Raw genomic sequence first — 23,316 nt, 5'->3', positions numbered from 1 at the left:
CGTTATTCAGCATGCCGATATTCACTGATCCTTCTCGTATCATTCATTCCAGCACTGACTACGACTCTCCAAATTTAGCGTCGAAAGGAACTTCCAGTCTGGACACCATGATTCCGAAACTAGTCGTCGGGTTGCCAGCGGTAACACTCGTGGTAACGCTCCTCATCAATGTACCAAATAGGGTTGAAGGTCACGGCCGGCTAATCGAACCGCCATCCCGATCTTCGATGTGGAGGTACGGATTCAAGACAGAAAGGAATTACAACGATAACGAGCTCTTCTGCGGAGGTTATACGGTACGTACTATGTTATCTGCTAAGCTTTTTTTATCGTATGTGTTTTCTTCTTGTTACCTAGTACAGAGTGTAAACGTCGTGTCCTATATGGCACGGACATTTATGACGCAACTTTTACACTATACAGGAGGCGTTCTAAATAATGCATTCTATACAAAACGCATGATTTCAAACGGCATACTCTTTTCAGCGGGATTGTATGCCATGTAAGACCGTTTCAGACTGGTGTTTTGCGAACGCATTTTTCGACACTTTTATTGGGCCTTTCAGCTCACCCTACGGAAAAAAAACAATGTTCATTTACAAAAAAAAAAAATAATAATACCCCCTTTTGCACACCGAAAAGTGTAACAAAAAATTACTGTGTATGTGTGGTTCTACTTTTAAATACTACATGATACCGTATGCTGTGTTTCACCTTCTGTTGCGTGTTATTCATTACTTCTTATCTCGGGTTTCTTAACTTAAAAAAAAAAAGAAAGCTATTTCATGCACGAATACCATCGAGTGGCAGTTTTCGAACAGCATTACCTACTGATAACACAGCTGTCGCACTTGAATAACAATGAATATTATGATTTGTTTACTTATTAGGCTTTTCCCAGCCATTGATTTCTGATTTACTGATTACACTGATTTACTGAATAATAACAATGAATATTATGATCTTTTAATTTAAATTAGTCTTTTCCTAGCCATGCAAGGCACGCAAATATTGCAAGGAGTACGGAAGCCCATTTAACTCATATTAACCCATTGGCCATTTAATCATTACAACGCATCCCACAATGCTCCATTCCGTCCTTATAGGGACCACCCGCTAACGTATCCCAACCTATAGTACCGACTGCCCATAAAACTCGTCCATAATGGATACGCGAATAAACAGTTTACGATCGCGAGTAATGAAACAAAGTATATAGCGCTCTGCTCGTTGGCGTTACAATGTTCGTGACAAAGCACTTTCTTTCCCCTCGTCTATATAGGTTCAATGGCAGAGAAACGGAGGAAAATGCGGCGTCTGCGGCGATCCCTGGCATCAACCGCAGCCTAGGAACAACGAAGCCGGAGGAAAATATGCCAAGGGGATCATCGTCAGGAGATACAAGCGGGGACAAGTAGGCTCACTTATTATTTTTTATTATGTTTATTTTTTTTATTTTAGTCACCATTCCCACACTTTAACACAAAAAAAATTCAGTGATGTGATATGATATGGTTGATTGAGCTTATATTTTGGCACTGCTGCCTGCCAACGGCTAAGTGATAGAGGAAGTGATAGTGATCTGATAGAGGAAGAAAGAAAAAAAGTGGGGTCGTAAGTCACGACGAAGTCCGACTAGCCACAGTTAGTTGAAACAAAAAAAATTGTAAAAGTAATTTCAGTACTCCTGGGGACTAGGTTCATTCCCAGTCGATTCCTTTTCGGGACAAAACAGACGGAACTTTATGCGACGTCTAGGGATTATCTCGAGCGCTGGGGAGTAAATTTCAGTGTTGCCAGGGGACTAAAATGGGGAATAAGTCCTATCTAGTGGAGTAGAAATTGTAATTGCTCCGCAAATTACACCTTTTTACCCTAGAGTGTACCGTTGTAAATTATAATGAGAATCCGTGACTTTACGTCGCGAGACAACCATAATTATGTACACTGTAAACTGGAAAACACCCTTATGGGTGTGAATGGCTTGTCCTATAACTGACACCTCTTTTTACACCGTACATGGTTTGGAACACCCTTTTTAGAGGGTGTATTCCGTGTAAATCACCCCTGGAAAGGGCGCTTTTCTTTGAAAATGCCCTCTTTTGCACCCTTTAAACACCATTTTAAGAGGGTGTAAGATCGTTAAACACCCTCCTAAAGAGGTGTATAAAGGGTGCAAAAGACGGCATTTTCAAGGAAAAGCACCCTTTCAAAGGGCATCTTACACGGGATACACCCTCTAAAAAGGGTGTTCCAGACCATACGGTGTAAAAAGAGGTGTCAGTTATAGGAAGCGATTTACACCCATAAGGGTGTTTTTCAGTTTACAGTGTGTATGTCAATGTGCAAGACTCTATTCGCTATATTCCAGGTGGACTAGAAAAAAAAACAATTTTCTGCGAGTGGTACAACGATAGTGCTATTTGTAATGACGATGATGATAGTAGTACATAATATAAGATGTGCATGGGCTCCGCTTCGCGTGAGATCGGCTCCTCCAACGTGACTGACATGAAGTAGCCGATTAAGAAATCTATGAGATTATGTGAGAACATTTGCAATAAATCTCAAGATTTACGTAATTTATATTTATGTACGTAATTATATTCGTAACGAAGAGTAGCATGTCTGTACCAAGCTGTTCTGTCCGAAAAATTTTCTGCATCCGAGTTTTTGCGTCAAAAGGCAAGTTGGCTTTAAAAATTTAATGCCAACGTGCCTTTTTCGGTAACATTACTCAGTAACGGCGTCGTTCCAGTTTCAATATTTATTTAATATACACAGACGTCACAGTATTTCCTGTTGTTTGTATTTCCTGTTGTCCTGTCCTTGCAGATCGAATGGATACTGACAAACGTTTTATTTTAAAAAAAGCTTCCCACCCCTGGCGCAAACGCGTTCCAGAAAAGATTTGCAAAAAAAGAAAAAAAAAACACGACTCGAAAAACTTTTGCAGACGATGAAAGCGACGGTGCAGCTGACAGCCAATCACCGGGGCTTCTTCGAGTTTCGTCTGTGTCCCGTGAACGACCCCAGCGTGAGGGCGACCGAAGACTGCATGGTTCAAAATCCGCTAAGTTTCGCGGAGGAAGGCAGCGGCCCTGCAAACACGCAGTACCTGGTGCCAGGAGGACGGTCACGTGACTTCCCCGTCAAGCTACAGCTGCCACGTGACCTCACCTGTACGCAGTGCGTGCTCCAGTGGACTTACACTGCAGGTACGTCCCGAGACAAAGTACCACCCGTCTCGAAATTAAAGTTACTAGTGGTTGTACCAATCCAATCCAAGCCTCCATAGCACACCGTAGGTATGTGTGTCGTTGTCGATAATAGCAACAATAATAGTTTAGTATTATTCTACTTTGGAAGCACAATAATAATGATGATAGCAAACCTCCATTAACAATAACTATGCGCGTCAAGGCTTTTTTTTTTTTACGACGCAAGTTTTATTACTATTATTATTTGAGTACCTCGCAAAGGTACATGAACAACTTGTACCATGCCATGTTGCTGGCATACTCAGACGGTTTCCAACATGCATCCGTGGAGATAATTTTTTTTGGAGGGTGTATTTGTGGAAAACTGAAACCAGATCAAGCGAAGGTACAAAACATAGTCAAATACAAACTTTGGTAATTATTGAGGAACTATGTATTTTTCGTTTCACATACGTTTGAACGTTGTAGACCGATTAAGCTTCAGTACGAAGACAAATAATTCCACGTGTTCGACCACAGCCGAGAAGCCTTGTACCATTATTTCTTCACAACGGTGATTAGATGAGGGGTACGGTACCGTACTGTGTACGGCATGCTCTGAGCGAAACCCTAGTCTCAGAGTTGGTATTCGACGCTAAAGATTTCAAAGCAACTTACACAGATCTTGCGTAGTTGTAGCTCTGGTGTTCCGTGCACTGCTGCAGCTGCAGAGCAACTCCGTGTTCTGAAGCAAGACAAGAGACGATAAGATAAGGGGAGCGTGCGAAATTCCTGCTGCGTCATTCCCGACATAGCCCCACACGCACGTGCTAAAGATTAAGCCATATCATTTTCGAACATCTGTGTTTAGGCATTTTCGTTTTTTTTTTTGCTTTTTTTTTCTTTTTGCAAGAAGGATAAATGAAGGGAATGACATACGACGTGACCTTATCATCTCCTACACTAATATTACCTGTCCCAACGATTTATCGGTGCTTCTTAGCGCACGAAACTTGTGCCACTGTTGTGAATACTTTTTTTTTTCTCTCTCTCTCAAGTGCGATCGTTTTGTAAAAATGACAGTGTGTACTCCCCCTCCTCTACATAATACCACTTACGTGGTGCAGTGGAGTACTGATAATAAATAAAGAAATAGGCGTAACCGTGAACAGATGGAACAAGTTTTGCAGGGTGCAATTTTAGCAATACGCAATAAACGGGACGGTACCACAGACGTAAACGAAGCCAACGCGGGATACTTTTAATGTAGACGACCCTGCGTTTACAAACATGTGACGTCACGAGAAGACCCGTTCGAGGTTATATTATGCTGTGGTGGGGCAAGAAGCGGGAAAAACGCGTCGGCTGATAGTCTGACCAAGCTGATAGTGCCCACCAGCATACTTTACGTAATCAGTGACGTAGAGGCTCAGGTGTTTCCCCACCACAACCCAAAACGAAAGCACCTTGGGCTTGTAGCAACATCCAAGAGGCAGGCACAGCATTATTCGTTTTGTTACGAAATTCGCTTAATTTGAGAAATAACGAGTTTTGGTTCCATGCATCATTTTGGAATTTATTTATTTTCAAGTACCCTCAGGGCCTGAAGGCAATTTGTTGCTCTGATGACGCGCTTTTTACTTCTTTTCCGTGGTCCTCTCGTAGCTTCACGTGACGCGTGAGGGCGACGCATGCTTTGGGGCGAGTTTCTGTACGAACCCTGTACATGAAAAATAACGCACGACCACCAGCGGCATGGCCGAGTGGGTAATAGACCTCTCCCTGTTTGTAAACAAATGACGTCATAGTATTCGACAGCGCCACCAATAGACTGTTCCCTGTTCGACAGCGCCACCAATTTGGTAGACTTGAACTATGCTAGAAGCTAGAGGCCAACAAGGTCGCGCCCGAAAGCCACGGTCTTGAAAGGATTACGATGATCCCTGCAAGGGACGCGACCTTCGGTCCAACTTTTCTTTCAATAGGAGGCAGCGAACAGGTGCCCATTCGTGGAACCCAGCCCTCCCCCCTTCCGATTTGTTTCGGTTTCAGTCTCTCTACCAACGTCACGATGACGTTTCTTGGGTAGAGGTTTATAGCATCCGCTCGCGGATGACAGCCAAAGTCGTGCTGAACAATGGGAGGTAGTGGGTTCGAATCCTGTACCATCGGCTGTGTTGTCTGAGGTTTTCTGGCAGACTTCTCAGACGAATGTTGTCATACAAGTTCCCCTTGAAGTCGACCCAAGACGCATACTAACCTCCCTGTCCCCCACCCCTTCCTGGTGTCCTCTCTCCATCCGCGTTCGTCTGTACGCTGCTCATAGCCACAGTTGCCTCGCGGCGCTTTAACACGGAATTAAAAGAAGCGCACAATTCCAAAACCCAAAACGCGCACTGCGTTCTCGGCATGCGAAATGACGACCCTCAAAGTGCATTGAGAAGGCGTACAATTCAATGCGCAGTTAGTACTCTTTATTTTTGTCAGGCTTCAATAGCAGTTGGGTACCCTATCATTCCGTACCCTACCGTACCATTCGGTACCCTATCAGTTCCGCTTGAGCACCACGAACCAACTACGGCTTTGAGCTGCTTACAGACGTGGACAGAAAAGAAAATGGAAAGAGCATAGCATGAACGAGTGGGTTAGCTAATATGTCTCCTGTGAGCCGACTTCACAGTGAACAGTGCCGACATCCCTCTGGCACATCTCGCGGAAAACCCAGGGAAAACCTAAGAGATCAGAGCAGGCGGTAGGATTTGACCCGCACTACATCCCAGTTTTTAGCGTCACCTTCAAGTTAGTAGTGAGTTTTCGTACATCGTATATACACTGTAAAGTGAAAAACACCCTTAGGGGTGTAAATGACTTGTCCTATAACTCATACCACTTTTTACACCTTATGGTCTGGAACACCCTTTTGAGAGGGTGTATTCCGTGTAAAACACCCTTTGAAAGGGTGCTTTTCCTTGAAAATGCCTTCTCTTGCACCCTTTATACACCCTTTTAGGAGGGTGAAAGATTGTTAAACAACCTCCTAAAAGGGTGTATAAAGGGTGCAAAACACGGCACTTTCAAGGAAAAGCACCCTTTCAAAGGCTGTTTTACACAGAATGCACCCTCTCACAAGGGTGTTCCACACCATACGGCGTAAAAAGTGGTGTGAGTTAAGCTATTTACACCCATAAGGGTGTTTTTCAGTTTACAGTGTACGCTACCTCCGCTATAGCGTGCGATGCGCTAAAACACCCTAGTAAAAGCGAGGGAATGTCTACATCTATTGCACCATGACCGCTGCTTCACTTCGCTTCAAACGATCAGTAGTCACTCTGTCGTAAGCGATGCACGTCCATCCGCTCTGCCTCGCAAAAGCATGTCCTTGCAGCATTGCATCACCCATTACACCCTCTTTACCACGGTCATCTCCGATGTATCTGTCCTCTTTGTACCGGCCCGATTGACCACTGAAGATGACAAACGCCGCCACGGTTCTCAGCAAAAATATGAAAGCCAGTCCCGCGTATTCCATCGCATCGACTGATTGATCAGATAGGCGAGGCTGCGCTGCTCTTCGATCATAACATTCGATCAACCCTGTACCCATTGATTCGTGCTCGTGCATAACTCTACCCGATAACGTCGCAACGACGTTTTTTTGACCGACATAATGCGCCACTGACCCCTGGGTAAATTATCGTAAAGGCGCATCTCCGCCTTGTGACGGGGGATGTCTCTTTGCTGGACAGGATGACGTCATTGGGTATACCAGAACGCCATTGTGAAGTTGCTTTCCGAAATGCGTGGAGGTAAATAATAACAGCCCTTTACATCTGATAAGACGTAGTGGAATAAATATTGGCAAACATGTCGTACTTTTCGTCTAATTGGGCGGTGTGCAGCTATAAGGTCAAGGTGCGTGAACCAGGACAGCGGCCACCGTGTACGTGATGTTGGTGGTGAACAGTGACGGACAAGGACGCTTTGAAAAAAAAAAAAGAAGAAGAAGAAGATCTGCACAGTGATGTTACAGTCGGATGAATTATTCCGGGGTCGATATTCTACGCCCAATAATCATCTGTTAGATTTATCATCCACCTGTGACCCTACATCTTATATGGTGCAGTCGACTCGACAGCGCTGTCAATCATAAATGCGAATGTCATCATAAGCTTATGCTTCGTAAGACGCCATTGTACCCTAAGTTAAAGTAAAGGGCTGCCGATATTCCTTCAAGAACGCTCGCTGTTCGGAACATCAGCAGCTATTCCGACCTGAGGCGCAGATATTTAATTTGCGTTCACTCGATTTCCTACTATATCAAACTCTGGAGTAGATATACACCTGACCCTAAGCCTTTTTTTTTATCTTCATCAGGTAACAACTGGGGACGGTGCGAAAACGGTTCCACCGGCGTCGGCTGCGGACCCCAAGAGACCTTCAGGGGCTGCGCGGACATCTCCATCGAAGACACCCCACACGACCCCAACGACATCGACCAGGACTTAAACCCTCCTCGTCCTTCGTACGCGCCTCCTACCAGGCGTCCACCCCAGGCCTACCCACGTCCTCCTCCCCCAACTCGCCGCGTCTTCCAGAGTACTACCACACGTCGTCCGTGGTGGCAGACCACGACCAAATCCTGGCGTCGTCCTCAGTACCCTACAAGACGCGTATACAACAGGCGCCCCTGGTCGACCACGACAACGACCACTACTACGACCACCACACCCCGACCATACCACGAGGTCGAAGACAACTACGACGAAGACTACGACCCTTACAATACCGTTGTACCCCAAAGACCTCACCACGAAATCGAAGGTGAACCCGACTACTACCCCGGAGGCTACACGCAGAGTCACTCCCCAGCGTCTCCACAGACCCAACCCCAACAGCCGAGCGACTCCGACCAAGACCTGCGACCTCAAGAAGTGGAAGGTTCGGACGTCGACTACACCTTCCGTCCTGTACGTCCTGTGCGACCTGGGTACACGGCCGGTTACACGGAGGACCACACCGAGAACCCTGTCTCTAAAAAGTACACCCTCTGGACGAACGAGTACGACGCTGCAGAAAGCGCCAACCCAACCACGAGACTTCTCTACACGTATCGCTGGCCCGGTACAACGAAGGTCACCCTAGCGCCGAGGAGGAGGACTGCTACCGTTGAAGCCACCACAGTTGGCCCACGTCGAGGTTACGCCCCGGAAACTCCCCAGAAGAGCGGAAGGACCTGTACCGGGGTAGGCGTCTGGAAGCGTCTGCCCGGCATTGAACAGTGGTGCGTCCTCAACTGTTCGCGGGGATACTGTCCTGCCAGTCACTGTGCATGCTGAAGAGGGTGATGTGTTGACGGCGGTCGCTAAGCAACGAAGCGAAGATGTTCGCTTCTCCAGTCCTTGTGAATGGACAGATCAGGATGAAACATTGCGATGAATTTGTGCCCCGGTGAGATTCTTTTTATGTTCCTGGACTAGTGGCGGCACATGGAACGGGACCACAGTACCGTAAGGCCCAGCCTTGACGTTAAAATCTGATACAGTGTGGTCTAGTGCAATCTTGTGAAAGCGTTTCGTGGGAAAGTTTCCTGCAGAGCTTTGATGGTGAGTGCTCGTTGATGCCACATGGCATGATGAGCTTCCGTGGACTTACTAGTTCCTGTGTGCCTTGTTGGGATCCATTCCGAATTGTGAAACAGTGCCTTGTTTACTTTGCGTGTTACTGGACATTGAGGACGTTCCTGATTAGGTCTACTTGCTCCTCTCGACATCGACGTGTTGCAGGTTCAACATGTTCGTCTGCCGAGAATCTTTCCGTGTTCTTTCGGGTCTTTTCTAGTTACAGTTCTTCGTTGTTGTTGTCAAGCTTATTCCTTCCGTGACTACTCACGACTGTCATAACACTAATCTCTACTATTTATTTGAAAGAACAGCGTGCCAAGTTTACAACTGCGTCTCCGAATAACGAAGCTCAGAATCATTTACCTCCAATAGTATTCAAATAATGCAGTGTGAATGCCGCTAATACTGTAAACGACGTTATTACTGACGCTAACACTGCTTCGTCACGTGTCATGTATGTGATTTTCGGCTCCATTAGTATTCATTCTCATCAGCGGTATCATCGTTACCTGCGATTTTTTGAAAATTAGTTCGCAGCATCACGGAACAAAGCATCACCGGTGGCGAGTGAGGCGATGATCGTTAATTTATGCATTTCTAATTTATTTACCCATCAACTGTGCCTATTTTAAATTGTTTTGCTCGTACTTTGTTGATCAATGTGACGTGTATTAATGTGATTGTGTTAATGCGTGACTATGTTAATGAGACGTACCGTTCCTTTCAGTTTCATTACCAGAATTTTGTGCAGTATTGTTGTGTGTGACGTAATAAAGAATCATTCCAAAAAACACGTTTACAGGGTCTGACTAGTAGTACAGATACAGCTAAATACCAGATGGAACTACAATTATAACTGAGGAACTACTACCATTAATTGGACAATTTTTCTCAGTCTTACGTGTAAAGAATGTTTCTAACGATGGTGAAGTTTACCAAATATTGCTAAAATCAGCGAGAATTAAGTAAGAACACTGTAAGTGTAGTTGTAACTCCTCATGGCGACATCTAATCATGACACAAATCCAGGGTTCGTATTAGGAATGTCCGTTCGATTATATCATATCCAAACGAGGAACGCGGGAAGGGCATGGAAGGGCTGTGACTGCAGCTCAGTGTGCCCAGGGATGCATCTCATGCTGAAGATGCTGAGCCTCTGCTGAAGAAGTCTTAAAGGAACTGCAAAGTGAAATATAACCACGATGTTTAAGGTACCGTCGTGTACAACCTCTCAGTTCTTCATGCTTATCGCATTAACTACTTTTGACAACCTTTAGAAACTTAAAGGCGGCGACCCTCAACGTTCGCAAAGAACAAAGATGGAGTCGGCCCCGGATTGGTGGACAGACATCACGTGATATTGAAGTACAATGTAATGCATTTGAGGCAGGTTACTTATTACCACTATATTTTTTTGAAGAACAGCAGCAATTCTTGAGAAGCTCGGTTTAAACTGGTAACGGTTGTAACGTCCGAGTTCCGTGCCTGCGAGGTGACGTGCGCCATCTGTTGGCCTTTCTCCCTCTCTCCGCGTCTCTGTGTCGTCTGCTCGCAGCAGTATCGTTGCTGTTTGGATAATCTCGCAATCAAATGGTTTAAACGGATGTGTGGATTGCGTTATTGTGTTCCGGAACACACAAACCGTGCCACTTGGCAGTGAAGTGCTTACTGCACTCGCGAGAAACACACAATCTCGTCTGATCTATCGTTTAGTTCCTTGCCTTCTCAATAGATGGCGCGCGAGTCGCCTCAGGGTTGGGGCGCTTCTGGAGTCCGCTAGCTTGCTTTGCGTACCAATATTTCAACCCAGAATGCTGAAAAAATACTCAATATAGAGCATAATTATTACGTTTCTGAAGCGTCCAAGTTACAAGCTTTCAGAAAACCATGTGGTTTCTACAGGTTTGCCACTAATCCAATTGGAAACCATTGGCCGCGAATCTCATTGAAATTTCTTGCATGGTGGCTTTCGATGTGACGAGAAAGCACGTGGGCTTTGTTAGCTATGATGTCGACCCTGACTGTCCGTAAGCCAGAGGAAGACACTTGCTTCAGCGGAATCTAATGATATCTTCGACTGGTGGTACCAATGCTCTAAGCCAGAGCTGTACGAGCTGAAGGAAGAAAGAAGATGGTAGAAATAAACAACTGGCCGAAACAGCTGTCAGAGTGCTCCGTTTGGACCAGTCGAAGATAGAACGATCGGTGGCTGCCAGTCGAAGATGCAAGAAGAGTATAGTTTCAGGTTTCCGTATTTAATACGTAACATTGCAGTAAAAATCACGACCTACCAGATTATAGCGACCATGTCAGAATCGACAAACTCAATGGGGAGCCAATCCGCACGATCCACTAGGGGCGCTACTCATCGGCCCGCGAGATCTACATCATGATTGGACGAGGGGAATTTGAATTTTGAACGCGCAGAAGTAGACGTACGACTACCGTACGTAGCAGACGACAGCAACAGCTCCTTTGAAAAACGCGTAGGATGATGATGATGATGATAATCAACTTTAGAAAGAAGCATCTCCCGTGGGACATCCGCTGCTTGTACAAGAATACTGAGGTAAGCTAAGGTACAGAGTACTGTACAAATTGAGGAAGCAATAACTGGGACGATGAGTGGCGCCACCGCTACCTTCCAAAATGCGGTAAAGATGAGTAAATCTGAACCGGTATGGACTTTTTTTTTCTTTTTCTTTTTTTTTTTTTTGTAGAGATGGGACGAATCCAGAATTTCCCGAACCCGAGTCGGAATCCAAGGAGGGGTCAGCTAATCCACGAATCTTACGAATCTTGAGCCTTTCGGATCCTTTCTTAAAAGGAAATGGTTTGAAAACCCAGGCGAGACCCTTCGACTCAAAAGTGTTTTGAAGCAGAATTCCATATCCTTGTTTAATAAGAAAACGAATTAAATAATAATAATTCACTTTCAGGAGAAAGCATACCCCTATAGTTCTCCTTAAATGTAATTTATTTAACACGTTGTTCATCGACTACGGGAAATACGTAAACTCTCGAGTCCGAATTCTTTCCATAAAACTAAGAAACTATCAAAAGCAAAAACCGCGTTACTTCTAAGCTCGTAATGTCGGAGCTTTATGGTGTGGTTTTTGCGCGCCCCGGGTCCCGCCGGCCAACCAGGCTCTCTGCGAACTCCGGAGGCGCCAATTAAAAAAAAAAAAAAAACACAAAGAAACGTAGGAAGGGAGTTGCCTCAGGACAGAAGCCGCCGATATTTCGAACAGAGACTGTTCTTCTTCTGGGCACCGTCCTCATCATTGGCATGGTATTTAAAGGGTTAGGTGTGACGTGTTTAAAGGTTCATGCGAATTGTGTGTCAACAGCCCGGAGGGAAGAAAGGTGGTTGGTGAATTCGAAAGATTCGAAATATTCCATTTGGGCAGTGGGATTCGAATTCCCGAATCTGCCTAGGATTCCAGGATTCGGTTGGCCCATCCCTTTTTTTTTTTGTCTATTCCAGAGCTGAAAGCTATTCGTGGCTTGTGCAGTGACGTCACGTTTAGTCATGTGACTCGGGAAAGCATATTGCCGCACCGGAGTTACAGTAGGAGGGCATGTCGTGAGTTGTTGCGGTATGCGTGATGTTGGAAAAACACATGCTGTTACCACATTCGTTACCGCAGTAGGACGCATGTGACGCATCCACATGTTTTCCCGAGTCACGTGGCTCAAAGGCTGCCCGTGACGTCATGTACACGAGCCTCATTGTTGTCTTCACGTGGCGAGAGAACTACGATCATGAGCGACATCACAGTGGTCGGTCTGTGTGTTAATTTTGCGCACACCGAAACCTCAGCACAAGGTGCACAGTATTTTACGCCCCTCACGGTAGTACCCTGTCCCTGGCGTCCTAGGTCGTGACGTAACACGCAAGCTTGGGGGAATCGCACCGCAAACAGGAAGGGTCGTCTTTTTGATCCATAAATTGTAGCAAATAAGTGGGTTCACAAGAGAAAAGCAGACGAAAATCAGCGACACGCCAGTCATATCGGAACCAAAACTACAACGACGGCGAAAAAAAAAAAAAAACAATTTTGACGTTCCGCCATCTGGAGGCCCGCAATTGTACTACTTTACGCTCATATTACTTTCTCCGCTACGGGATGGCGCCACCAGCCTTGCTCAGACGCGTGCAATCTACAGTCGTGTTATGGTTGCTATGGCGGACCATAGTCAAGTGTAGTGCAAGGAGGGGGAAAAAGAATAGTTAGTCGATCCGCGGCGACAACAGCATTCCTTCGAGTCCCTCGACTACAGCACCGCACGGGCTCGGGCTTGCCCGAAAGCCCGGGTGGGGTCGGCTGCCTTCTTTTTGCGGGCCTAGGCCCGGGCTTAGGGTTGAGATTATAGGGCTCGAGCCCGTATATTGCCGGTCCTTGATCGGGCTCGAGCCTGTGTCGCCCCATACCCCATTGTGGGTTGGCCACGGTCAATGGGCCAGGCCAGGTAGCCTAGAAATTTTGCGGGCTGAAGCCAGGCCGGAAAACTTAGAAACTCTTCGGGCCTGGGCCGGGCAAGGTATGAATTCGTCGGACCGAGCCCGGACGGGTAAATCCAAAGAAGGACGGGCTAGGGTCGGACCTGGGCCTAAGAATGCGGCTCGTGCACTGTTCTATCCTGGATCACATCGCATTAACGTTTTATTTATTTATTTCTCTTTATTTTATTTTTTATTTTATTTTTTTTGCCAGACCGATTTATGAAAATATGCAGCTGCCTAATTTACATGGCATGCCAGTTCTGAGCAAAACATTAAAAGGCCAGCGAGCTGGTTTACCGATGTAGACGGTATCATATCCAGTTGAGCATGATGAGGTGGTATAGCGACAGAAACACAAAACACAATCGGACAGCACAGTCCGGTTGTATTTTGTGTCTCTGTCCCTCCACCTCTTTATGTACACCTCCTGACCTTATGACCTCCTTATGACCTCGTCTTTACCATCCACGCAAGCTGCCACTCATTGCGAATCGAAACGCTCATTTGGCAACACTGGGCTGGGTTTAAACTGGATCTGGGAGCCGTTGTTTAGAATGCAGTCCAAGCGTTGGCTAGTCTTAACAAATTTTCGTTACCAGGCCAGCATATTGCGTTCCTTCTGCTCAAAATTGTGCCAAGTGTAGTAATTTATTTCGCTCTTACAAGAAAATTACTCATCTACGTGTGTGGTTCATTAGATGAGATTAGACCGGGATTTGCCCTCCGTCAAGCAGCATGGCTAGTTTTTGCCAAACCCCGGGCTGTCATCTATACGTCTGCACGATGGAAGTGAAGTGAAATGTTATGAAATAAACAGCGCCATCTTGACTACAGAAGACCTGCCCGATGTTCCCTCTTCTATGATCCTCTTCGTTCATGGTCATGCGGGATTATTATGACACGGTATCGTCTGCTACACAGCATTATCTCAGACGATTTCAAGCGCAAGTTCGCGACTATATATAGGGTGTCCGCCGTAACTATAGAATATTTTTTTAAAACAGAAAAATCAACTTTCCCCAATTTTAACCGAAGGTGATGTACTCTACGCCTTCTGTGTCGATGCATTAATTAACTCTTCGTTAATTGACTTTTTAATTGTCAAACGTTGGAGATTGACCCGATGAGAATATCGAATCCCTTGAGGTCATGGTATAGCATTGCCGTTTTCAGAACAAAAAATCGGGACAGTTATAGAGCGAGGAAAAGGCGTAGAAATAGGGTGATCTGGTGGTCGTATTTCGACACTCAAGTAGAAGAGCTCCCGTTTTTCTCTTCGCTTCTGGTCATGAGATCCAACGAGTCAAGAGATCCATCGAGTTAGGAGATCCAAGCGGTCACGTGATCTCGTGACGTCTGTATGCGGGGGAAGGAAAACGCACCGTTTTCCCTCGCATCCACATGTTTTCCCGAGTCACGTGGCTCAAAGGCTGCCCGTGACGTCATGAGCACGAGCCTCATTAGTGTCTTCACGTGGCGAGAGAACTACGATCATGAGCGACATCACAGTGGTCGGTCTGTGTGTTAATTTTGCGCACACCGAAACCTCAGCACAGGGTACACAGTATTTTACGCCCCTCACGGTAGTACCCTGTCACCAAGCTGCTGGCGTCGTAGGTCGTGACGTAACACGCAAGCTTGGGGGAATCGCACAGCATACAGGAAGGGTCGTCTTTTTGTTCCATAAATTGTAGCAAATAAGTGGGTTCACAAGAGAAAAGCAGACGAAAATCAGTGACACGCGACACGTCAAGAGATCCATCGAGTTAGGAGATCCAAGCGGTCACGTGATCTCGTGACGTCTGTATGCGGGGGAGGGAAAACACAGCGTTTTCCCTCCCCCGCATACAAAGGAAAAGACATACAAACAATACAAGGCGATTCCTTTCGATATTTTAATTCTATATCGATCCCCCCCCCCCCTTTCGATATTGACGCGTTAGAGCTTTAGCGCGCGACTAGAGTACTATTTGTATTCCCATCTCAGGGGCCGCCTACAAATGAGTTTGCGGATGGAAGCCCAGCACAATAGGAATTCAAGAAACAAAAGTGAATAAATTTGTGAATTCTTTTCCCGTTCCGTCTCAGAGGTTTGATATCACAATACACGTCTATTTCCATTAATTAGTGGGTCTAGTTAATAAGAACTAATTAAGGCTTCCGTCCGGAAACTTAATTTTGGGCTCATATTATATCCGCTGGGAAAGTAAAGTGAAGTAAAGTAAAGTAAAGTGCGGTTGGCCTACTCTGAATCGGCAGCTCGTTGCATCAAGGGGTAGCAGGAACGGGTAAGGGTGGAATGGGAGAGGTAAGAGAATGATGGTGGCACAGGAGAGGGAGGAGGTGCGCAGACCCTCTAGCCATAGTATTTATATTTATATAATTGAGGGCTTTACGTCGCGAGGCAGTGGTCAGGTCAGTGACTGAATTCTGCCCACCTGGAGGGGTCTTTAACGCAGAGCCGTAGCGAGGTATAAGTTTGCGCCCAGGGCAGGGTAAATCTGAAGCCCCCCCCCCCCCCCCAACTCCCATCAGAAGCCCCGCAAACAAAGAAACGAAAACGCTTATTTGCACTGCCGAGATCGTAAATAGGCGATTTCAGATATTGCCCTTGTGCTCCGCACGGGGGCCCTCCGTCGCCCAAGTCACGCGCATCGCGCAATGCGTCGTGGGAAATGGTTTACATTCGTGCTCGCTGCCTGTTGCTCTAAGGTGCGGGAGGTGAAGGAGAGAGAAAACCGAAACCGTTTGCGCTCTTCTTCTTTTCTCTGACTCATGAAAACTAAATCCCAAGGTGCAGCGGGGCTTTCGCAACACGGCGCTCTCTGGTGGGCCATCCATGCAATTTCTGAAATCGTCTATTACAACTTTCTTCGTTCCCGCTTGATCCTGTCCAACCGACCTGCCAGGGCCTGCCGTTCGGCGCCCTCTCTGGCGACATCGCCCGGGGCGGCTGCCCCTCTCGACCCCCTTCACTTTCAAAAGTATTATAATATATATAAAGTATGAGATATAACCAAGAGACTCCCACAAGTATTTAAGATAGGTCTACTTGAGTAAGTTACGTACAAGTCTGGCAGATGTTATCGACGTTAGCCTGGGATAGGGTCACTAAATAGCAGACCTGTAAAGTAATTAATTACAAGTAATTGAATTACTGTAATTAATTACTTTCTGAGTAATTCATTACATCCGGAATTACATTAGGTGTTATGTAATTGTAACTGTAATTGAATTACTTTTACAAGCAACGCGTAACGCATTTTGAATTACTTTCGGGATTACTTAGAATGCTATCTGGGAAGGCCCAATGTTTGAAGTTAGGGTCAGTTCCACACCGTTTTTTTTTTTCTTTTTTTTCACAGTGATTACCCAAACACTCCATTCAGATCGGTACATTTTTCGGTGCAGATTTTTTACATTCGAATGTGGAAGGAGCAAAACTCTTGCACCATGGGAAAATGAGTACGAATTGTGGGTATTGACCCGCACTTCAGGGTCGTTAGAATGCTTGAAAGATCTTCGTTGTGTGCTCGAGGTGTTCATGAAGTACAATGTTGGGCTGCCCAGCAGAGCACCAGTGGAGCGTCTGTTTTCGGTTGGTGGCCTTGTTATGACAAGGAGACGTGACAGCCTTGCAGACAAGAGCTTTGAGAATACCTTACTCTTCAAAGTCAATGGACGTTACAAGCTGCATTCATGATCTGCACTTTGTTCACATTTCTGAAGAAAGAAGGCCTTTTGACTGTGATGTTCGGTGTTTCTTTAACATTGCAAGAGACTTGTCCTTGTGTAATACTACAACTACCACCATCTTTCAGAACATGTGCAATAAATGTGAACGTCAAATCTTGCACATTGCGGTCAACTTTGTGAATGTAATTCAGTGTAACGCAATTACTTTCTCAGTAATTGTAATCGTAATTGAATTACAGTAGAAAATGAGTAATTGTAACTGTAATTTAATTACTTTTGTGAACACGTAATTGTAATCGTAATTCAATTACTTTGGAAAAGTAATTTTTACAGGTCTGCTAAATAGCCTGGACAGCACGAGCAGTAATGAGCTATGATGAGCCCTCAAACATTCCCACGTGATCCCAGCAGGTGGAGCAACGTTCGCGGCATGCTGTGACGACACGACACTGCAAACACGAAACGAAAGCAGAGTACGACTCAGAAAACTGTACTCTGCATACAGCCGCCGTGAAACTTGACGATTCAAGCTTCACCGGTACAATATGCAAGAAAATAACGGATAAGAAGTATAGAAAAATAATGAGCTAACAAGAAAAGAAAAAAAAACAGCGAACGTTGCGTTGTACATATCCTATACCAGCACGGTTCCACATCCTGCATTAATTAGCCTTCTAAAAAGCATCCGCGTTCCACGTCCAAGAACGTCTTCTGCTTCCGATATGATGTCACCTTCCATTGTCACGAACTCCACTCCCCCCTCAACCCCCAATCACTCGAACTTTCCCTGCAGCCTCATTTGCTGAGTCGACCACTCCAACTGAAAATCTCATTGTTCTCGAGGATTCTCTGATTAATCCCTAATTGCCTGCCGCGTGCCTCTCTCCCCCACCCCCTCTCCCTCCCATCGATTATTAATTCTATTTCCCTCCCTTCAACACCGCATGAAAGTCGAGAGACACTTCCAGTCCAACTGCGTTCATCCTCAACCGCAGCATCCGAGCTTAGTGCTTCGGGAAATTTCCGACGGCGTCTAATTAATAGGTTAATCATGCGGCAGGAACGGGAGAACGCGAACAATAAAACTGCTTCAAGTTTGCAAAGTGAGGAAAGTTAAACACAGAGCGAATTTAGGAACGTGAAGAAGCATAAACTCTGACAGACTTTCGAGTTCGCCATTAAGGGAAGTCCGTAACAATTGAACACCAAGCTTACACTCGCGACACACACGATAGAAATGGAGCGTCTTCGTCCACAAATGCCTGCTTTGACTTCTAAGCAGCTTTACCGTAAATATTCACTTCACCATTAGATAGAAAAGTGTTCAGGATTATGGTTCCGACGACATGATAAGCAAATCGCCGTATTCATTTGAAGTGCCTGACATTTCTGATTCGATATTTCTCGTTAATCGTACAGTCGTTGGTTGTTGCAGGATGCATTACAATTTACATGGCGGCACAGATATTTATGTCAGTGAGCACAAGAAGGAATAGCTCTTAACTACAAAATCACGCTCACCGCTGGGCAGTTCGTGCGACGCAGAAAGTTGTGTAATATATCGCGCACACCAGTAAACGCGAAGCTTTGCGTAATCAACTTTGTAATATCTGCAAAACATGACTTGCGAAACATAACTTCAACGAGAACCGCGCTTCTGCATTGAAATACGGTTTGCTGGGTTGGCCGCGGAGTGGCGGGTCTAGTTATGAACTGGTTTCGTAATGACGGATTGACAAGAAATTGTTCGATTCCTTCTTCACGTTATTCGATACGGTATTAGTGACACCCCCCAAAAAAAACTCTTTTGCAAGGAAGAACAATTTCGTACGAGATATCAGGTGTCTCGAGAAGCAAAAGCAGCAAAAGTGGGGCTTCGGATGATATTTTACTACAGCGGCACGAAAATGATAGCATTGACACACAGGACGGAGTGATCGTAACACTTCTGCTATCAAGTATCAACCAAGCTTCGCTCACCACATAATGCTAGAGCTGCAGAGTGTTGTGTTCACAATTTTCACACTTCTGCGAGCAATGATATGGGCACAACTCCTTACCGAACTTCGTCATTACTTCACGTAATTCGTCGGTAACCGCGCTTCTGCAAACAAAACAAACATGGTGTGGTATGCAGAAATGACCGCAGTGTGGCGGGAGCGTCGGGGCGGAAATTTGCTGCGTGCTGAAGTTCCATTGTCGCGAAATCGCAAAGTCGATGTTGTTGTTATTGTTCACGTTGCGATATTGGAACATTATGAAACTAACAAATTGATATTCAATGAAACTCTTTGTGTGTGTGTGTGTGGGTGCGTGGATCGCATGTCCGTGTAGCCAATGAGCAAAGCAAATACCGAAACTTGTGTGGCCGTGTCATCACAGCCGGCATATCTGCCAGTGAGGCGGTCGCGTGAGATGTTACGTACTTTTACGAGCACTGGCGTAGCCAGAGGGGAGGGGATGGGAGAGGGCGGGATGTGGGGGGGGGGGGGGGGGGCTTCTGGGTGCTTCTTCGAGGGTTTCTGGCTCCTCAACTATATACAACACGTACAGAAGGATAAGACAATTCTGTTTCCTCAGTAATATGACATGCAGTAGAATTCGGTGCATAAGTATCAAAGTGTCGTAACCTTTTTAAAGGAGCAGTGAAGGCCACCATATAAACTTTTCGTAAACCCCCTAGACTGTTGGGCATAGCTCATCTGTAGGGTGATGTTATACAGGGTGTTTCGACTAAGGTGATAAAAAATTCTAACTGGGGACGTACTCGCCGGGGGATTGTGGGATTTTCGGCAATCACCTTCTGGAATCTTTTATCGCCATTGAGGATGGCTTTGGACACTTTTTAATTGCGGGAATTTTTCTTTTTCACTCGAATTTTGAAAAGGCAGGGCTAAAGCGGAATTTTAACTACTTCTTTTTCGGCTATTTCTGTTGCGATACTGTGCATAATCACTCGTCTGCAAATGTGCCTTGAATGATTCAGCTATAGTTAGTGACAACATAAGACCTACAACTGGGACCGCCCACTCATCCGTGGAAGGCTCCTGCGATTGGCTACCAGACTTTGCACGACGCCCCCGCTTCGCGATAGAGTGCCGGCTCTCTCTGTCTCGCCCCGTCTCCACTATACACCCGCGCACGCGGAGCGATTCTTGTGTGGGGGCGGGGTCAAATGTATGACTTATGTTATCACTTACGTGTGTTATGGCGCCAAACTGAAAGTACTGCAACGAGTGTTTGCTCCCCCGCCCCAAACAGAATTTAAGCTGCCACATTCTGAATGCAATCATCTCGGCCAGCACCTATGACTGGTCAGTGATTGATGTACATGCTAAATTACTCATAGCGCAGAATTGCGAAGATCGCATGATCTTAGCACATGCAAAAAAAAAAAAAATCACGCACGATTCACGCTATTCATGATTATTGTTACTTGCAATGAACAGTGGTGTATAGGTAAGAGTGGTCAGCCAATTGATCTTTTTCACAACCTTTTACAGTTCAGTGGCACTACCGCTTGAGACAAGTTGACTCTGCGAGATGCTGTCACTGCGGTGCTCTATGATCTAGAGCGCATTCTTCTTTCTCTCTCTCTCTCTCTCAAAATTGCTTGGTCCCTGGCCAAATCCAGCCCACAAACGCTCTGCCCTCCAAGCTCTTTTTGACCTCTTTAGACACCGTAAGGCTTCGATCCTTTTTGTGAAGGGGCTCATTATTTCATTCCCCACATCACCACCAGCAATGGGGTTAGAGTATCGCCCCCTGGCGATGAAACTCCCCACGCATCATCTCCATATAAAGTTGTTGATGTTTTCACAACTGCTTATGCGCATGCGCTGTGACCTTGTGCGCCATACAAGGTGATATCCGCGTTCAATAGATGGCGCTGGATGGGGACGAGAGGAGTGGGGACCAGTGGGGACACTCCGAGGAATCCTCACCGCCACTTCACCGTTGGGATGTTTTGTAATCCTCCTAACGAGCGACCTTGGTAAGATGTTTACTCACGGCGACCTAAAAGTCTCGAAAACCCTATTGAGGACCTCCATAGGTGAATATAGAGTCGTCTTCGAGAAGGGCTTACCCAAGTGCTGGGCGTGTAAGGTATACACAATGAAAAAGACACTGGATGAGGCTGAACTAATAGCACACTGCACACCTGACACACCAGCATCCGAGAGGCCTTTCAAGCAGTGATGGCCAGTAGTTAACTACATGTAGTTAAACTACTAGTTAAACTACCAGATTGTAGTTAAAAAGTAGTTATCAACTACTTGCAGAAATGTAGTTGCAACTACTAGTTAAACTACAATTTTAAGTAGTTAACTACAGTAGTTAGGTTACTGAAGGCGCGAACTACTTCCGATTTTGCCACAAGCTTTACGGCACGACTGTGCTTCCGACTTTTACCTTGAGCTACTTGTTTGACGAGAACGGAGGTGCAGAGCAATTGTGTCGTGCATGTGTACTAAATCTTCACTTTTAATGTTTGTCCAATGTCCAGTGAAGCCTCATTTGCTGTAAAATAATTATGTAACTTAGTTTATCGCGCAGGCACAGAAAGAATCCGCCGCAAGCTTTGTATTTGACAATCGTAGCAGTGGCTTGAGCCAAAGTTTATCATTGTTTGTGATTCATATTTAGGTGTCCAAGAACACTACAAGGGATTGGTGTTGATGGACAACGTTAAGTAGTTATAGGTGTAGTTAAACTACATTGCAGTAGTTAAAGAAGTAGTTTTAACTACTCCCCTGAAAAGTAGTTGAACTACTAGTTAAACTACTCCATCACGAAGTAGTTAGTAGTTATATAGTTAAACTACTGTAGAAGTAGTTAGCAGCCATCACTGCTTTCAAGAGGAGGACCCGGATGGCGTTTGTGTCCACTGACACGCACGACAACAAGAGAATCTCCTTATGAGTACCGCCCTTTTTTGAAACAGGAATGGGACGTATGTACCCTTTCGCAAACGTACGAGTGTTTCATCACGCCTAATACGAACAGTTTGTAACGCATAGTTTTATTAATACACATAGTTGCTAACGTGCAAGGGTGTCTTCATTTGCCGAGCTGTGTGCCTGTCGGTAAGTTTTCTTCCACTGAACGCGCATGATCATAAAGCATGAATGCGCGCAAAAAAATAAAAAAATAAATCCAGGGGGATTGAGAACACGGAAATGCACACGTCAAATGTAAATATAAATAGCCATACGAACTGCCTCGGGAAAAAAAATCCACCACCTGGCGTACATAACTATGTACGTTTGACATCTCTTTTCCACAACTCCCTTTTCCGCGTGTATCGTGAATGGGTGCAATCAGGCGTTAAACAAAACACACTCCCACCCAGCGCCCTCACTGTGCCTCCGTGAACCATCACGAACCTTCGGAAAGTCGAGCCTTCAAAAATGAAAAAAAAGCAGTAACGATGACAAAGCGAAATAAGCAAGAAATGCCGATATGTCCGCATTCGTATATTTGCGCATAACGCTTATTAAACAAACTCTATCGCAGCGACCCCTCGGAAAGTCGAGTCAAGCCATGCGGACATTCGCCGCTCCCAACACGGAAATACACGATAATGATCTACTTCCGGTTTGCCGGTTTCTTCCGCTTTCTTAAGCACCGTGCTCTTCGAGGTTCATCGCGTCCTTCTGTGGGTACCTTGACTTGACCTTGCGGACGAGTCGGCAGCGTAGGGACTAGATACGGAATAGATACGCAGTTATTTTTTTTAGCACCTGTCAGGGTGTAAAGGGCTAAACGCATGGAGCGTTTTTCCGACGTTTTCAGGACGCGCGCGCGCTCGGCGTGCGTGTGACCTCGTAAAAACTAGTATTTCAACGCGCCCGGAGGGCGTACGCCGGAATCTGCCGACTACAGATATTCGCGCGCGTCTGGGCGCGTTTTCCGAGAAGTAGGCAGAACCATGGCCGTCGTGCGGCAGACAAGGTTGCGTATGAGCAGCTCGCATAAATTTTTGGGACATAATCCATCACACTAAATTTACGTGAACATTTTAATGGTATCTAGAGTGAAGGAACGCAGGAACCACAGGAAAGGAGAGCATCTGCACGTTCTAACAGATATTTGTGGTCGACGAATATAGCAACAGTGGCGTGCGTCACTCGCTCCGTACGCGTCCCATGCGTTTCGGGTGGTCGCCTCGCTGGCGTTTCTTCGCCGCGTGTGCAAGGCCATGGCGTACGCGCGACGTTTTGACGCTGGGAAATCGTCCAATGCGTTTCGCCCTTAAGAGGACTCGGTTTTATAAATACTCGCGCTTTTT

General features: G+C 45.8%; 1 protein-coding gene and 1 long non-coding RNA gene across 3 annotated transcripts in view; one reads left to right on the top strand and one right to left on the bottom strand.

Moving 5' to 3' along the window:
• LOC135397261 (uncharacterized) overlaps nt 1-3,946 on the bottom strand; it is a 95,859-nt gene extending 91,913 nt beyond the window's left edge. Inside the window, exon 1 of the long non-coding RNA XR_010423620.1 lies at nt 3,879-3,946. This is a non-coding gene — a long non-coding RNA (uncharacterized LOC135397261). The remainder of the gene's footprint in view (nt 1-3,878) is intronic.
• LOC135397250 (uncharacterized) overlaps nt 1-9,606 on the top strand; it is a 37,922-nt gene extending 28,316 nt beyond the window's left edge. For both annotated transcript variants that reach the window (XM_064628697.1, XM_064628698.1), the window contains exons 2-5: nt 53-296; nt 1,283-1,414; nt 2,957-3,218; nt 7,575-9,606. In XM_064628697.1, coding sequence (XP_064484767.1) covers nt 108-296; nt 1,283-1,414; nt 2,957-3,218; nt 7,575-8,536 — 1,545 coding nt within the window. In that variant the 5' untranslated portion in view covers nt 53-107 and the 3' untranslated portion in view covers nt 8,537-9,606. The remainder of the gene's footprint in view (nt 1-52; nt 297-1,282; nt 1,415-2,956; nt 3,219-7,574) is intronic.
• The last annotated feature ends 13,710 nt before the right edge of the window (nt 9,607-23,316 follow it).

This window comes from Ornithodoros turicata, chromosome 6, assembly GCF_037126465.1.
Source record: "Ornithodoros turicata isolate Travis chromosome 6, ASM3712646v1, whole genome shotgun sequence".
Classification (NCBI taxonomy): domain Eukaryota; kingdom Metazoa; phylum Arthropoda; class Arachnida; order Ixodida; family Argasidae; genus Ornithodoros; species Ornithodoros turicata.
This window is presented reverse-complemented; position numbering and strand designations above follow the sequence as displayed.